The 17,625-nt window shown below is 44.1% G+C and overlaps 1 protein-coding gene across 2 annotated transcripts in view; it reads right to left on the minus strand.

Annotated features, from left to right (window-relative positions):
- CREB3L2 (cAMP responsive element binding protein 3 like 2) overlaps positions 1-12,752 on the minus strand; it is a 128,555-nt gene extending 115,803 nt beyond the window's left edge. Inside the window, exon 1 of one of the 2 annotated variants that reach the window (XM_003813426.4) lies at positions 10,366-12,752. In XM_003813426.4, coding sequence (XP_003813474.1) covers positions 10,366-10,467 — 102 coding nt within the window. In that variant the 5' untranslated portion in view covers positions 10,468-12,752. The remainder of the gene's footprint in view (positions 1-10,365) is intronic. The other variant, XM_008965985.4, reaches the window with a different exon arrangement.
- Between the last annotated feature and the right edge of the window lie 4,873 nt (positions 12,753-17,625).

Here is a 17,625-nt window from a genome sequence, read left to right on the forward strand (position 1 = left end):
GTGGCATGATCTCGGCTCAATGCAAGCTCCGCCTCCCGGGTTCATGCTATTCTCCTGCCTCAGCCTCCCGAGTAGCTGGGACTACAGGCACCCACCACCACACCTGGCTAATTTTTTTTATTTTTAGTAGAGACGGGATTTCACCGTGTTAGCCAGGATGGTCTCGATCTCCTGACCTCGTGATCCACCCATCTCAGCCTCCCAAAGTGCTGGGATTACAGGCGTGAGCCACCGCGCCTGGCCTTAAATAGCTTATTTTTAAAAGATTCTTCAGTGGTAGGGGCATAACACATGTAATACCACTGGGATTTTGAGATCATGTAATAAAAATGTAGAATTTACAAACTGATCACTAAAGACGTGAAGTAAATTGTACTGTGATGAGTTTATAGATCAAAAGGCACGGCCGAGCACAGTGGCTCATCCCTGTAATCCCAGCATTTTGGGAGGCCAAGGCAGGTGGATCACTTGAGGCTAGGAGTTTGAGACCAGCCTGGCCAACACAGCGAAACTCTGTCTCTACTAAAAATACAAAAAATTAGCCAGGCATGGTGGTGGGCACCTGTAATCCCAGCTACTCGGGAGGCTGAGGCACAAGAATCGCTTGATCCTGGGACATGGAGGTTGCAGTGAGCCAAGATCACAGCATTGTACTCCAGCCCTCCAGCCTGGGCAACAGAGCAAGACTCTGCCTTAAAAAAAAAAAAAAAAAAAAAAGCTTTATCCTCCAAAGAAAAACTCTCTTCCAAGAACTACTGTTAATAATTCTAACAAGAATTGGGCATTAAAATATGAATGGTTCAGAATAACCCATCTCAGTTCTTTAAAAAAAAACCCCAAAGCTCTTCGTAATATCAGTAAAGTTCAAATAAACAGATTACACCTACACCAGAATACAGCAACTCAAAAGCAGGCAATTCAACATGAGGTAACCGTAGCTGAGCCCCAGAGCAGCTGTACACACAAGAGGAAAATATGGTACGTGATCTAAGAAGTTACGTCTCACTTTTGAATTGACCTTCCACACAGTCGAAAAGATTAGACCTACCCCCACAGGATGCCACAGAGGGTTTCCCAAGCCAAAGTACAAGCAAAAGTCTAGGCAAAACACAGCTTGCCTCTAATGAGTGACACGGACTGTAGAAGCAGCTGAATCCCAGGAATGACCCATGAGCTCCTCTTGGGTTTACACTGCAAGAGAGCTGAGTCACTAAACATTCCCTGAGATAAATGGGTGCAGCGATAAGAAGGATCAACATCCCAGCTCTTCTTTGAAACACATCAAGAAACACATGAAAATTCAAGGGTTACCCAGCCAGAGCTGTTCTGCTGCTCAGGTGGACCTAGCAGGCTTGAGTCAAACTCCAAAGATCTGCTTTTCGTCAAAAGACAAATAACAAGTATAAAAAACTGAGAACCAGATGCACTGAAGTTTATAGCAGAGCCCAGGGGAACATACAGAGAGAAGAGAAGGCCAAGTACCAAAACACTCACATTTAATAGGTGGTATGGAAGCCAGAAAAGGAGGAAGAACTAAGCTTGCCAGAGTGTCATGGAAGCCAAAGCAAAAACGAGTTATGAGACAATCCTGTGGGTCAGTATTGCCAAATAGTCCCATGAGGCCCTGCAGGTAAGGACAGAGAAAAGACTATTGGATTTAGCAGCCAGGGAGAGGCTGAGCAGTAGGACCCAGGGGGCAGAGGATACAGGGTAGAGACTAAGGAAATGGAGGCCATGGCTGGTGACCACGCACTTGAGAAAACCTGGCAGTAAACAAGAGAAAAGAAATGAGTAAGAGGGAGCATCTGGCAAACATGTGTTCAAGGCAGAGGCCTGTGTTTACAGCACAATGTAGGAGCTGGAGAGGAGAGGAAATAAAGATGCATGAGAGAGAATAATGACAGGCTCTCTCCACTTTCTGAATGATGTCAGACTCCTAAGGTTGGGACACCTCGTTCTCAAAGAGAAGACATTTGACTTAGGGGATAGGTTGGAAAAGTACTTCTATTATGGATCAGGCAGTGACTTGCAAAGAAACTGAAATCCAAATAGGTGAAGTAATGTACCCAAGGTCACCAGAGAGCCTGTGTCCCTCAACATCAAAATGGCCTGCCTTGAGAGCCCACCCTTTCCACCATGCCATCAACTCCACTCCCACTGGAAACAGGGACTGTTTCAATCACCCCACGCCCACCTTGTTCTCTAATCAAAACAAGAAAAGATATCAACACTGAATTACCCAAGTCACTATTATACTGAATTTTCACATTTGCAAAACCGTTTACAAGAATCCAGAGTTTATTTGTTTGCTCATTTATTTATTTATTTTGAGACAGGGTCTCACTCTGTTGCCCAGTCCGGAGTGTAGAGGCGTGATCACAGCTCACTGTAAACTCAACCTCCTGGGCTCAAGCGATCCTCCTGCCTCAGCCTCTGAAAGCGCTGGGATTACAAGCATGGGCTACCACGTCTTGCCCAGAGTTTTAAAAATATATAAAAACAGGCCAAAGCCACCCATCCATTTTCCAGGACTGCCTCACTCTACTTAACTATGCATCAAGCACTTACAATTCTCTGGGCATCCTGCACTTGACTAAGGACCATGAGGGTATAGAAGAGACAGTCATGTCTCCTGTCCTCAAGGAACTTGTGCTGAGCAAATCTCTCTACTGCTCTATGTCTTACATTCCCCATAGATAAAATGGCCCATCTTCTCCCATGTGCCTCATGAATAACCTATACAATTCGATTCAAGGAAAAATCAAGATCCCTTAACACTTCATTTAGAAAGACCAGAGAGCATCTACTGAGCAGGGAAAAGGAGAAATAGGCTCAAGGTTGATCCAGAGACAGTGGGTCTCATCATTTCCTTTCCATCCTGATTCCACAGGGGCAGAAAACAAGGGCAGCACTCCCTCACTCATAAGATCACTCATTTGGACAATTCAGATGCCCTGCAACCATAGGCCTCAATCCTACCAAATGCCCAGCTAAGGCTTAAGGCTATTTACCCCAAGAGAGTCACCAGACAGCGTAGAGCCACGTCAGGCTAAGGCCGGCAGTTTTAGCTGCAGACAGGCACATGTGGCCTCATCAATATTTGAACAGCCATATGCAACTGGAAAAATAGCTTCTTTGAAAAATGGCATTTAGCTTTCCACCTGCTGTCGATCCCAAACAGAACAAATCATTCTTGTCCTGCATGGTAAGCATGATTACAGGCTCAGCTAGCTACCTTCAGCCCTGGCATTCTACTCTGACGCCAAGAGTCCAGATAATACAGTTAATTCTACATCTCCTAGTTAGTGAGTCAAGACATAGCCGTAATCTCCTCCTGGCTCCCACCCCTCCCTAGCCTTTCCCTGCACTTTCAAGAGGCTATTTCTACATCTATGGTCTTCTTTCACTGGGCATTGGTAGCACAGCTAAATAATATTCTTAGAACTTTGCTGGGCCGGACGTGATAGCTCATGCCTGTAATCCTAGCACTTTGGGAGGCCGAGGCAGAGGATCCCTTGAGCCCAGGGGTTCAAGACCAGCCTAGGCAACATAAGGAGACACTGTCTCTATTTAAAAACAAAAAACAAAAGAACTCTGCGAGTGGCACAGCACTTGGGTTTACTGTTTTGCACCCAGGGCAAATTACTGTGAATTTTAAATTTTCTAGTTGCTAGCCCATGTTCATGAGAAAAGAAACATACCTTTTGACTAAGGAAAGAATTGTTAACTCAGACTGTTTTACTAATGATCCCAATGGTCATGCTGGTTGAGTCTCCATCCCCATATGATTAATCTAAGCTGATAATATAAATCCCATTCTCCTTTCCAGCCATTGGCTTAAGAATGGTCATATGACCCAATCCTTACCAATAAAGCTTTAAGAAAAATCAGCTAGTGGGCTACTAAGAAAAGTTTCTTCCATTCTAAAAAAGGGACACAAGAAAGAGACAACTTCTCTTCTTCCTCTGGATGTTGTCATTTTGAATGTAACACCTGTAACTCCTATGTCCATCACACATCCAACCTGAGGATGAAAGCTGCACATGGGCAGAACCAAGGTCCACTGAGGAACTGCTGAATCAGCCAAACAAGGAGCTCTATTTCTTTTTTTTTCTTTTCTTTTTTTTTTTTTTTTTTTGAGACAGAATCTCACTCTGTCACCAAGGCTGGAGTGCAGTGGCATGATCTTGGCTCACTGCAACCTCCACCCCCCAGGTTCAAGGGATTCTCCTGCCTCAGCCTCCCAAGTAGCTGGGATTACAGGCGCCCGCCACCACGCCCGGCTAATTTTTGTATTTTTAGTAGAGACAGGGTTTCACCATCTCGGCCAGGCTGCTCTTGAACTCCTGACCTTGTGATCCACCTGCCTTGGCCCCCCAAAGTGCTGGGATTACAGGCGTCAGCCACCGCGCCCGGCCAGGGGCTCTATTTCACAACCTCTTGCAACATGAGATAATTTACTTACTGTATGAGCCGATCTGAATCCATTTTCAGTTACTTCTAGCTGCAAGCACTGTAATTAATTCAATTATTAATCTAGATGCTATATCTTATAACTCCTGCAAAAGCAATGTCACATCAGAGATCCCTGTTTCCCATGAACATCATAACTCAGGGATCATTCGAGAAGGAGGGCAAATATAAAACTCTGTACTGCCCTCTCATCTTTCAGGACTGTGCCTATGTCTACCACCTCCCAACCAATGTTACTATCATGAGAACAATTTCAGAGACAATAAAATAATCCGTCAAAGATTTTTTGCTAAGCCAAGGGAAATCCTTTAGATCATAGGCAAATTAGCAACATATAAACAAGGCTGCCTTATGAATAAGAGCCACATTATGAAATAATGGAGGGCAGTGAGGGTTCCTCTCCCATTCCCCAAATATTCACCCACTACTACCTGGCTATCGCCCTAGGTTCTCCAAGTGGAGATTCACCCTTTTGACCTGAAGTAATTATTGTTAAATATAAATGCCCATTTAGGGGTAACATGTTAAATCTTACTAACACTAAAATTTCTAGTGTAAGCTTATCAAATCTTTCCTGACAGCAAAATTTGAAGGGATGAAATTGGAAAGAGAACATTACAGTGAACACTTGATGTCTAAGAAAGGAGGGGAACACAAAAGGGGTGAGAATGTTGAAAGGGAAAAATTATACTTACTTCCCAATTCTGTCTCCCGTTAGAACTCATTACATTCATTCAGCTTGTGGAGGTCATGTGACCATAAGTAATAACATTCTCAGCCAATGAGGACCCGGGTGCCCCTTCAGAACCTGGCCTGGGGCCAACCCTAGGAGTTAACTCCAAAGTGGAACATCAAACCAAAAGCTTCAATATCGCATTGAAATCATATCACTCTCCGGGCCAGGCGGGAGGAACAGGAAACCACACAGTCTGTGAGATCAGCCAACTCCTTTTCAGCACTCAGTAAGACATGGAAGCCAGATGGCCTTTCCATCTGGACACCAGGCAGGTCGAATATTCCCCCAACTCCCTACCTACCACTGTCTGGGACCAGTGGTTTCACTTGAAGAACCAACCAGATATAAAACTGTAGTAGCATAACCACCAAATGATTTTACAAATAACTTGGCTTTATAGGAATTCTGCATTTTAAACAAGCAGAACTTCTGTTGTTACTTTCACAAAGACTTAGTTTTTATTATACACTTTTTTAAAAGGATATAATCATGGCGAAAATTGCAAAAATTGTTTTATTTTCCAGATGGCTAAACTGAGATAGAAGAAAGGAGAACATTATCAAGATCTTGATGTTTATCATAGGCAAACCACCTGCCAACCTCTCCCGCTAAAGCCTCTTTCCACAGGGCCTTCCCACTTCCCCTGTTCTTCATCCAACGCCTCCACTGACCTTGAGTGGTGTTGAGTTTCTATATAGTACTGAAGCTCCCTTTTTCCCCCAAGAACACTTGGTTGAAAATTACCTCTAGTCCAGTTTTACATGGTGCCTACAAGTTGTATTTCTTCCATTTTCTAGACATAGTGAGGAGGTAAAAATCTGAATCGTACCAACAGGTATAGTGTGTAGACATGCTTCCCTTCATCTCTTGACTTCCACTTCCCCAAGCCGCTTTCCCAAAAATTATCCACTTCTTGAGCATCCTTCCAGATACAGTTTATACATATATAAAATACATTTTAAAATTTATAATTATTTTGCTCTTTAAATTGCAAAAGGGGGCTGAGCACAGTGGCTCACACCTGTAATCCCAGCACTTTGGGAGGCCAAGGCAAGAGGGTCCCTTAAACCCAGGAGTTGGAGACCAGCCTGGGCAACATACTGAGATCCCGTTTCTACCAAAAAAAAGAAAAAAAAAAATTAGCCAGGCATGGTGGCACACACTGATACTCCCAGCTACTCTGGAGGCTGAGGTGGGAGGATCACTTGAGCCTGGAAGGTTAAGCCTGCAGTGAGCCATGATTGAGCAACTGCACTCTAGTCTGGGTGTCAGAACAAGACCCATCTCAAAAATAAAATAAAATAAAATAAAATAAAATAGAAATTACAAAAGCACAGACAATTCCCAGAAAGTAATTTTCAGAGAATCTTATAGGAATACAATACAAATGGCAGAAATGTCCAACATACAGGCAGGTTTGGGGAAAGAGGCAAGGTTTCTTCTCACGGTGGTACCGAACCCCAAGAGATATTCTCCTGATTTTTAGATCTGCCATCTTTTCTGAACCAATTTTAGCCTGTATTCCATCTTGAAGCAACAGCTTTCCTAAAATCAGTACTCACTGAATTAAAATAACATTTCATCATCTGTATGGAAACAATTTTTTAAGCTTCAAGAGGAAGCCCAGAGCTTTAGCAATTCAGGATCTAATGATCAGTCCATCTTTGCCCTATCCATATGCTTCATTATTTTGTAGACTTTGAACCTGTCTGCCTTTGTCCTTGTAGACCAAGATGTCTTCATAACTAACCAAATGAAAAAAAACATTGCTCCTAATGGTTAACAGAAGGCTCCTGAGAAACATCATAATCTCAGCCTTGGGTAACTTGAACATTCTAAATTGTTTAAATCAAGTATGTGACAGGTTTGCTAAAACAGAGCATTAGCAATCATGCATGTAGTAACTAAATCCCTAGTAAGAGCAACAAAAGTGATCTCACTAGGAAGGTTTGGTGGCTGCCACTGTCAGCCTCATTTAAACATTAGCTGCTTTCAGGCTCAGCAGTTCCTATATTCCAATCACTCTCTCCCAACCTCTTATTCAGTTCCTTCTCTTTAAGTCAGGATTCTTCACTCAGACAGCCTGATAGGCAAGTACTTGCAGGCAGGCAAACATGGGTTTGAATCCTGGTTCTATCACTAAATAGCTGTGGGAACTGAGCCAAGTGGCTTAAACTCACGAAGCTTAAACTCATTTTTCTTATATGTAAAATAAAAGTAATAAAAATGGCTCATTTCACTGGGTCATTACAAGGGTTAAATGGCATAATATTTGTAAAGCACTAGACACAATGTCTTTCAGCAGGACCAGCTACGTAATTTGTGAAACCCAGTGCAAAATGAAAATGTAAGGTCCCCAGTTCAAAAAGAATTAAGATTTTCAAGATGGTGACAGCACAGCATCAAACCAAGTGTGGACCCCGTGGCACTGCATGGGTGGCAGGCCATGTGGTCAGCCCTGCCTTTCGGAAGATAAACACTCAATAGATGGTAGCTGTCATCATCTCTTACCACCCTCACAACTCATATTTGCACCTCACCCTCCCCTCAGGCTCTCTTCAACTTGGAAAGTTTTATGAAATCATTCCAAAAACAGGCACCGGTGTCTCAGAAGCACCCAGAGTTTATAAGACAAATAACTCACCAAAATGAGTAATCTGAAATACATGATATTAACACAGTCTCATGAAAATGCACACCTACCTTAGGCCTTTGCTCTAGTTCTTCATCCTGCTGAGCTAACACTCTTACCTCCTTCCAATCTTTGTTCAGATCCATTTTCTATGGGAAGCTTGCTCTGATCACTCAGTTCAATCCCATAGTTTGCTCTTCTTCCACCTTGTATTCTCTATCCCCCTCACCTTGTTCTACTTATACGTTTTCCATAGCACTTATTTCATCCAACATAATCACTTCTTTATAATGTTTATTGTTTATGTTCCCCTACACACACACACACACACACACACACACACACACACACGAATATAAGCTTCTAGAAGTCAGGGATTTTTGTCTGCTTCTGTTCACTCATGTTTCCAAGTGCTTTATATATTCCACAAATATTAATCGAAAGAACAAATATCTCTCTGACTGAATGAATAATCAGGCCATCCTTTTTCTACATAAAGATTCAGCTAGAGTAACAAACAGCTCTGCCCCTGGATATCTAACAGAGTTCAGGAAACAGATGGGAAAATGATCTCCCCACCTCTCCCAAACGTCCCTTAGTTTGAGAGAAATATAACCCAATCATCTGTGCTGCTAAACCAATACCTCTTTCAACAGTAATTCATATGCACAGTTTGTTGCACTGACTTGCAGCAATGATGAGCAGCATTTTACAGGAATGAGCTGTTCACAACAGACATGTACCTAAGTGGAGGACATAATAAGCATTTTTTAAAAATAGAAATAAAAGAAAAATAATCACACATTCCTGCTTTATCACAATGACAGAAAAACTGGGCTGTTAATATCAAAGCAAATGTAAGGCCTCTACTCCCTGAAAGTGTGCATAAGGTGTTAGTTAGAGCCAGTCCAAGCAGTTCTTCCCAGAGTGAACGCCACAGTCACGGGTAGCATCTCGCACCTTTCCCTGTGAACTCACAAATGCAAGCTACAGGGCCAAAGAACAGCAAGGTAGATGCCTGTGCGTAATTCATCCCACCAGCTGAAAGACAACCCCCTAGCTGTGGCATTGCAGCTGCTGGATGAGACACTGTCACAGCGAAAGAATACTTCAAGAACAAAAGAGAAGGGCTGCCCCTCTGCATATGGATAAAATGTAGCCTGTCAGTAGAAACTCCTGGAGCACCCATTCATCAAAAGATATTTGAGGAACAACATACTCCAAGTTCTTCACTGAGGACAGGAAGCACATCTGGTACCCCAACCTCCGTGCTGCCCACATAGTGTCCCCATGACAAGCTCAGCAAGCAAAGCCCAGAAGATCACACTGAACATCTGGCTTTTGCCCCAGCATGAACTACCACTCCCTCTCAGCCCTGCACTCTGCATTTTTTTAAAACAAGCCACTCTCAGCCACCACAAATACTTCGGTGGGAATCAGCAGGGAGGCCCTCATTCCTTGTCTCAAAATAACGTCAGCCAGAGTCAAAGGCCAAAGAGGTGGAGCCTGCAGGCCATTTTGCGAAAGTTTCAAATATCTTGGTACTGACCCCATTAAAAAAGCGTGAAGGGGAAGCAGCCAAGCCTCCAGTGGTTTTCTCATTAGTGTCCCCCCTCACCCCAGCCCCACCCCCATTACAAACGTCTGCATGGATAAGAATCAAACAAAGAGATCTTGCATAAAGTCCTATGATCAGTGCTGGCTATTGAAAACAAAATTTCATTTTGCAAACTTAATACCAAAAAGTTGACATTAAAAACTTTAAAAGAAATGTGCGTGCTCTGGGACAGCTTAATCCCCAAAGAGATCTCCGAGGCATTAGTATAAGACTGAACAAGCAACTGGTGAGCTGTCCCACCTTCCCCAGAGCCTTCCTTAAATATGCAACTGTCTCAGATTTTCCATACTCCTCTGCTGGTTTTTCCTCCGAAGAGGGAGGAAGGAGACTCCTTGGTCGTACAGTTTAAGAAAGCAAATAAAGCCGCCTTTCTCCTAAACGTAGAGGAGCCCTTTCAACACACACACACACACACACACACACACACGCGTGTACTTTTTTAAATATAAATATGAAAGAAGAGGAAGGGAGGGAGAGAGGGAAAGAGAATACGAGACAGATGAAAAGGAAATGCTACTTAATCTTGTCCAGTTTTTGAAAACCTCAAAAAAAAATCAATAGCAAACTAGGCGGAGGCATGTTATTCTCAAAACACACACTCCCTCTCCCGCATTACAGTACTGTTAACAACAGCAAATGATATTACAGATGGAAAAAGCCTCAGGGAAAAAAGCATGAATTGTTAAAGGAATACAAAGTGGCATTACTCTCATGAGAAATGTAAAGGGGCCAGCTGCCCGCCTTCATCTGCTCAGACATTAAAGTACACCTCGCCCAGGACCTCTTGATTCTGACCGTGCCCTGCCCCAAACTCTGCCTTCCCGGGTCCCAGGACTCCAGCTGCTCCTCGCGTGACAACACTTGCCCGCTTTGAAAGCCCTCCTGCTCCGCCCGCCGGGTCCTCACCGTGTGGTACATGAGGGCCTCGCCGTCCCCGGGCTCTGACAGCTCGCTCAGCTTGCGGTCCCACTGCAGCACGCCCTGCTCCCCGCTCTCCAGCACCTCCATGGCGGTGCGGGCCGCGCTGGGCCGAGGATGCTAAGCGCAGGAGGGGACGCGCAGAGCTGCCTCGGACCGGCAAGGTTCCTCTCTCTCCGCGTGTGCGTGCGTGCGTGCGCGCGCGTGTCTGTAGTTTTGCACTTGGAAAGCAAACGTCTGCTCCTCTGACGGAGAGAGGATGGCCAAGCGCTCCCGTCCGGTGTCCTCGGAGATCCGAGAATCCCCAGGGACACGAGCCGGACCAAAGGCTGCCGGGGCTAAAGCGGGATGTGCATCCAAAATGAAGGCAGAAGACCCGCTCTCATCCCAGGAAAATCCCTTAGTCGCAAGCCCACTTGCAGCTACGGCTCCAGACACAAACTTTGAGACACCCCAGGGCTCCTCGGCTCTGCTCCAGGACCCAGCTGCGGCCCCACCTCCCTCCAAGGCTTGACCAATTGGATATCCGCCTTGCCTAGCAGACCCAATCAGAAGTCTCATTCTCGGCTTTGTCCCGCCCCCAAAGGCAGAGGCCGCGGGAAGTCTCCGCCCACGCCTTGGAATGTAGCCGGGGAGTGTCTGTGACGTCACCGAGGAACTCCTCCTGCCTGAGCGCGGCCCGCTGTCGGCTGTCGCCTACAGCTGACCAATAGAGGGCTTGGATCCGGAAGTGATGGACTGGAGGCTTGACTAATGTGAAAGGGGCGTCTGAAAGGTACAGCCAATGAAATAGCGACAAGAATACATTTTGTAAAAGAGGGAGGGTGAGTTCAGTCCTCTTGCTGAGAATCCTCAGAAATTAGCCAGCGCGCCGACAGGGGGCGCGAGAGTTGTTGCGCGGGGGACTTAAACATTTTCAAGTACTTTAGTTCATTTGAATCTCTCGGAATTTTTTAAATGGATTACATATTATACAAAAATACAAATATTCCTCATGCACATACATTTATATTAGTGCAGCTCTAGGAAATTGTCATTGTTCTTCACCTTTTTCGCCCATTTTCTGTTGGGTTCTTCTATTTTTTATGGACTTCACTTATTGTATGTTTTTCTTTCATCTGCTTGATAAGAGTCAATGGCATGCTTTTCCAGGTCCTACAGAAGTGAGCCCAGTCCTTGAATTCATAGAGCTTTTATCTCAGAGGAGTCAGGCAATAAACAAAGAAATAAACATTTAAATTCAGAAAGTGGAATTTGCTATAAAGAAAAATAAAAGCAGGAAAACAGGATGCGTCAAGATCGATGCTATTTTACGTGCTGATCAGGGAAGTTCTTCCTAAAGGAAATGAGATTTCGGGGGAAGCTGGTGTTCACGTGACTGCTGGGGAGGCCAGTGTGGCTGCAGCAGAGGTGCTTGGCAGGGAGGGGTGGGAAAGGCCGGAAAGGTGAGCCAGGGCCAGAGCACCAGGCCTGCCTCCTAGAATAGGGAAGAGATGGCCTGTTCTAAAGGAATTCCCCCCAACACTGTGATTCTTCTTCCTCCTTTTTAATTCCAAAAAAAAAAGCCCTTAAAAATATAGTTTACCTATCTTAAATATAAAAGTAGGTCTTTGCCAGTTAGCTCTAGAAGTTTCTTACAATGGCACATTCAGGTATTAGCTATTGTGTTGTTTCCTTGGCAAGTATTTTTTGGCGGGTGGAGACAAATGTCTTTGAACTCTATGTTGTCTTTAAAGCAGCAGTTTATCATATAAACTATTGCATTTGTCTGGTCCTATCTTCTGGGGTCTTTTGAGAATTTTTTTTTTTTTTTTTTTTTTTTTTGAGACAGAGTCTCACTCAGTTACCCAGGCTAGAGTGCAGTGGCACGGTCTCAGTTCACTGCAGCCTCCACCTCCTGGGCTCAAACAGTTCTCCTGCCTCAACCTCCTGTGTAGCTTGGACCACAGATGTGCACCACCACACCCGGCTAATTTTTAAATTTTTTGTAGAGGCAAGATCTCACTTTGTTGCCTGGGCTGGCCTCAAACTCCTGGGCTCAAGCAATCCTCTCTCCTGAGTCTCTCAAAGTGCTGAGATTTAAGGCATGAGCCACCACGCCCAGCTTTTGAGATTATTTTAATGCTTAAATAGAAGCTCTAGTTTATGGGCACACACCTTCCTTATATAATAGTTTTCTCATTTTTCTCTTAGGTTCTTGGTTTTTCTTTTCCAGCCTAGTATCCCCTTCATCACATTCTTTCCATAGATTGCTCTTTCCATTTTTAAAGACCTTTCTTATTTTTTTAATCTGTCACTCAATGTACAATGGGATTACATCCACATAAACCCATCATAAATTGAAAATATCATCAGTCAAAAATGCATCTACTATACCTAACCTATCAAACATTATAGCTTAGCCTAGCCTACCCTAGATGTGCTCAGAACACTTATATTAGCCTACAGTTGGACCAAATCATCTGGCAACACAGTACTAGTTATTTACTGTCATGATTGTGTGGCTGACTGGGAGCTATGGCTCCCTTGCACCAGGAGAGAATACCATATTGCGTATTGCTAGCCCGGGAAAAGATCAAAATTCAAAACTCAAAGTACAGCTTCTACTGAATGCATATCTCTTTCACACCATCATAAAGTCAGGAAATCATAAGTCATAAGTCAGGAACCATCTGTACATCTTCCTTAATGTAGGAATACAAACATTTATCCGTGAAGCATTTCTGCTTTTGACAAAGTCTAATCCTGCTTATACCCCATGTAGTAGCCAGTTTCCAAGATGGCATCTAGTGATCCCACTTCCTGGTGCTCACGCTCTTGTGTAATTCCCTCCTCTTGAGTCTGGGCTAGACCTGAGGACTTTCTTCTAACAGAATATGCCAAAAACGAGAAGATGTCAAAAAGATTATGGCTCCTGACTTGCTTGTTTCCTCTTCCTCTCTTGCTTGCCTGCTTTAAGAGAAGCCAGCTGCCATGCCATGAACTGCAATGTGAAAAGGCCAATGTAGCAAGGATATGTCCAGCCAACAGCCAGTGAGGATCTGAGGCCCTCAGACCAGCAGCCCATGAGCAACTGAATTTTGCTAATAACCATGTAAGTGAACACAGAAGTGGATCCTTCCCCAGGCGAGCCTTCATATGTCCACAGACCCAGTCAAGACTTTGACTGCAGCCTTGTGAGAGCCCCTAAGCCAGAGGACCCAGCTAAGCCACGTTCAACTTCCTGACCTGTCAGGTAATAAATGTATGTTGTTTTAAGCCACTAGGTTTTTCCTTTGTAAAATATGTATTATGATCATTGGCACCCTAAATGGTTTGGTTAAACTTACCTGTACTCTAATAATAGCATCACAATCCCTCGTGGTGGGTTTCTCCAGCCTCCTTTGTTTCACGTATACTTCTCTGTTAAATGTACACACAACTTCTTACCAGCCTGTCTTCCTGTTTTGCATTTTGAAAACGAAATTCTTTCCCTTTTCATCTCCTTAGAACTTAGCAATGTAGTTGACTCTCCTTCCAGCTTCGCTGGCATCCTTGTTCTGCTGTCTGTTATTAATAGATTCATGGCACTTGCATGACTGGAAGTCATACTCTCCCAAAATGAAAATCAGATGCATTAGCCAACAAGACATTTCTCTGATTTTTTTCTGATATTATTTGCTATCTTTCCATGTGTCAGTCTATTTACAAATTTGTTCTATGTGCTTTCTATACCTTCATCTCAATTATTAAGATAAATTGTATCTAGAACTGGGCACTTGACAGATCCCCCACATCATGAAAATAGAATCCGCCTTCCAAGTTCTCATGCTCCCATTCATCGGCAAGCTTTTTATTTGACTACTCAATAAAAATTAATCTACTGAATTTTCCTTTTTCATGTCCTGTACTTTTTCAGTTTATCCACAGGGATAACTGTTAAGTACCTGCTTAATTCCAGACACCATTGTGTATACATTTTTCCAGGTTTAAAACTCTGTTAAAAAAAGACATGGGGCCAGGCATGGTGTCTCATTCCTGTAATCTCAGCACTTTGGGAGGCCGAGTTGGGAGGACTGTTTGAAGCCAGGAGTTTGAGACCAGCCTGGACAATATGGCAAGCTATCTCTACAAAAAATTTTAAAACTTAGCTGCACGTGGTAGCACACGCTTGTAGTCCCAGTTATTTGGGAGGCTGAAGCAGGAGGATGGCTTGAGCCGAGGAGGTCAAAGTTGCAGCAAGCTATAATTACCCAACTGCACTCCAGCCTGGGAAAGTCTGCCTAAGCCAACGTGAAAAGGCTGTGCAAAGGCATCCCTGGTGCCACATCCTGACACCGGCACATGACACAGCTGTGAAGACTTGGTCTTCTCAAGTGATATTGTCGGCCAAAGAATGTGTGTGGGGTTACAGTTGGCTTATCAAGGTCTCCCTCACCAAATGGTGAGGATTATGTGAAGGGGAGAGGAAGGCATACTCTATTGGTTTCCCAAGGCTACCATCACAAAGTACAACAGCCTGGGAGGCTCCAAACAACAGCAATGACTCTCCAAGGTGTATGTCACCCTCTAATGTTCTCTGCCTCCTCTCTTTCCTTTGTACCTGTCTATTCAAGAGCTCATCTCAGCCCTTCCCCAACCAACACACTGAGTTCTCCAAGTACAGCCCCCTTGCCATCCTTACTGAAACCATTTGGGATTACTCAATCAGAGTTGCATTTTTCAGATCATCTCATTCCTCTTGGGCAGTTTTTTTTTTTTTAAGTAATACAACAAACCATGGAATCCTGCCTATTTCATCTCTGACATTGTTTTAATAAATTCTGAAGATGTATTTATTTTACTCCTCCACGCTCTTGACTTTCTACCATCTGTTGAGATTTTTCTTTTTATTTTAACGTGTTCTATCATTCTATTCCAGTGTGGAATGGGAGCAAACTTTTACTACCCTCTGGCCTTCTTTTAATTCTTCCTGTTCTAACAGTGTTCAGTATAATAGAAATTTCCCAGCTTTGAGGATTTTCTTTCAATGTCTATTTCTTATTTATTTATTTATTTATTTGGAGACAGGGTCTCGCTCTATAACCCAGGCTGGAGTGCAGTGGTGTGATCATGGCTCACTGCAGCCTCAACCTCCCAGGCTCAAGTGAACCTCCCACCTCAGCCTCCTGAGTAGCTGGGACTACAGGTGTACGCCACCATGTCCAGCTAATTTTTTAATTTTGTATAGAGACGGGTTTTCTGCTTTGTTGCCCAGGCTGGTATCAAACTCCTGGGCTCAAGCTATCCTCCCACCTCAGCGTCCCAAAGTGCTGGGATTACAGGCATGAGCCATTGCACCTGTAATATGCAGTGTATATAGAACAAACAGGAGAGAAGATGTCTGCAAGAATCTAATACCTTCCTAGGAAATCCAGGAAATCAGGATAGGCCTCAGGAATGTGAAATAACTTGGTAATGAGAACTCTGAGTACTGGGATAAAGAGTCAGACAGAAGGAGGGGAGAAGGAGAGCTGCTCCCCACCGCTGAGAAGTCCACCTGGCGTAGAAAATGCGCTGGAAAGAGACGGCACAGGTGCCTTGGCTTCAATTGGCTGCAGATTGCTTATTGATAGAGAATAGCCCCTGATGGGGGTGCTGGATGGAACCGTTCTGCCTGAAGCCAAGGAAACACGTCTCTCTGCCTCTCGGTTTCTGAAAGGGGTTTGGGGGGGTGGACTCTGAAAACCTAGAAAGCAGGCTACCCTTGGAAACAGACCTCTTCCCATCTTGGCAAATTCAGAAATGGCCAAAGGCCCCAGGACAACAGGAAGAGCTACAGGTACGAGCAGCCAGAGTCACATACGTTGGTCCTTCTCCACCTCTGCTGACCTCAGGAGATCTTGAACTCCACCCTCCCAGGGCCACCCGTCGGCTTCACAATTACATGCTGAATTTATACTCGTACTAACCTGCCACTGTGTGGAGGCTGCTAATACACTACAGCTTGTTTAAAGACTGTAGAAAATTTGAAAATAAAACTTTATTATATTAAACCCCTACCTTACAACTTATATGAAAAAAAGCTTCAGATGGACTAAGGATATTAGTGTAAAATAAAACAAAGCCATCCAGAGAAACCAGAGATAAAATACTTTTATAATTTTGGTGTGACCAAGGTCTAGGCCTAATGTAAAAGGCAGAAAATATATAGGAAAAAATAGCTTTAATTTATACATAAGTATATGTGTCTGTGTGTCTATGTATGCACACACATAGCTATACAGAGATATACATCTTAACCTGTAATTAAATAAATGAGATTAAAATGTTATACATGTTACAGTTCGCATGAGTCATTTTGCAGTGAAGATTTTTTTTTTTCCATTGTTTATCTGCTCATGGCCATCCCATCCCAAGAACAGAGTGGTGACAGCCTGGTACGTATCGTTCCATACTTCCTTTATGCTCATATAATCATATACAAATACACAGAGACAGAGAGAAGTTCAGTCACTGTTTTATTATGCACATTTCTCTGCAGTTTGCTCTTACCACTTAATAAGAGATCTTGAAAATCCCCCGTCCTCCAGTGTGGATTTAATGCATTCTTGTTAGCAGCTGACTGGAAAAGGATGAAGCATTCTTCATGTTGATAAACAGGTTTTACTTCTAGAAACATCAATTGTATGACGCCAGGATCATATGCTTTGCATGTCTGAATTTCCCGGTATGTGACCTTCTCCCGGTGATAGAAGATCGGGCTCAGGGTGTTGAATTTTTTTTTTTTTTCTGAGACAGAGTCTGGCTGTGTTGTCCAGGCTGGAGGGCAGTGTCACCATTTCAGCTCACTGCAACCTCCACCTACTGGATTCAAGCAATTCTCCTGCCTCAGCCTCCTGAGTAGCTGGGATTACAGGCGTACACCACCAGGCCCGGCTAATTTTTGTATTTTTAGTAGAGACGAGGTTTCACCATGTTGGTCAGGCTGGTCTAGAACTCCTGACCTCGTGATCCACCTGCTCGGTCTCCCAAAGTGCTGGGATTACATGCGTGAGCCACCGCACACGGCCTCGGTGTGTTGAATTTGACAGCCTAAGGGCACACCCAGTGCCCAAGGAGCGGGGCTAGCAGGGCAGGAGAGGAACAGAGAAAGGGATCAGGCATGAAATGGTGTGAAGGGCCTGCAGGAGGGTTAGGCAGGACGCAGGGATAGAGAGGCTCAAGGATTGACACTGCTTTGCCACAATTTTTCCTCCAACCTCTGTAGGGCGCTCCCCTTAGGAGATT

This window comes from Pan paniscus, chromosome 6 (assembly GCF_029289425.2).
Source record: "Pan paniscus chromosome 6, NHGRI_mPanPan1-v2.0_pri, whole genome shotgun sequence".
NCBI classification, from domain to species: domain Eukaryota; kingdom Metazoa; phylum Chordata; class Mammalia; order Primates; family Hominidae; genus Pan; species Pan paniscus.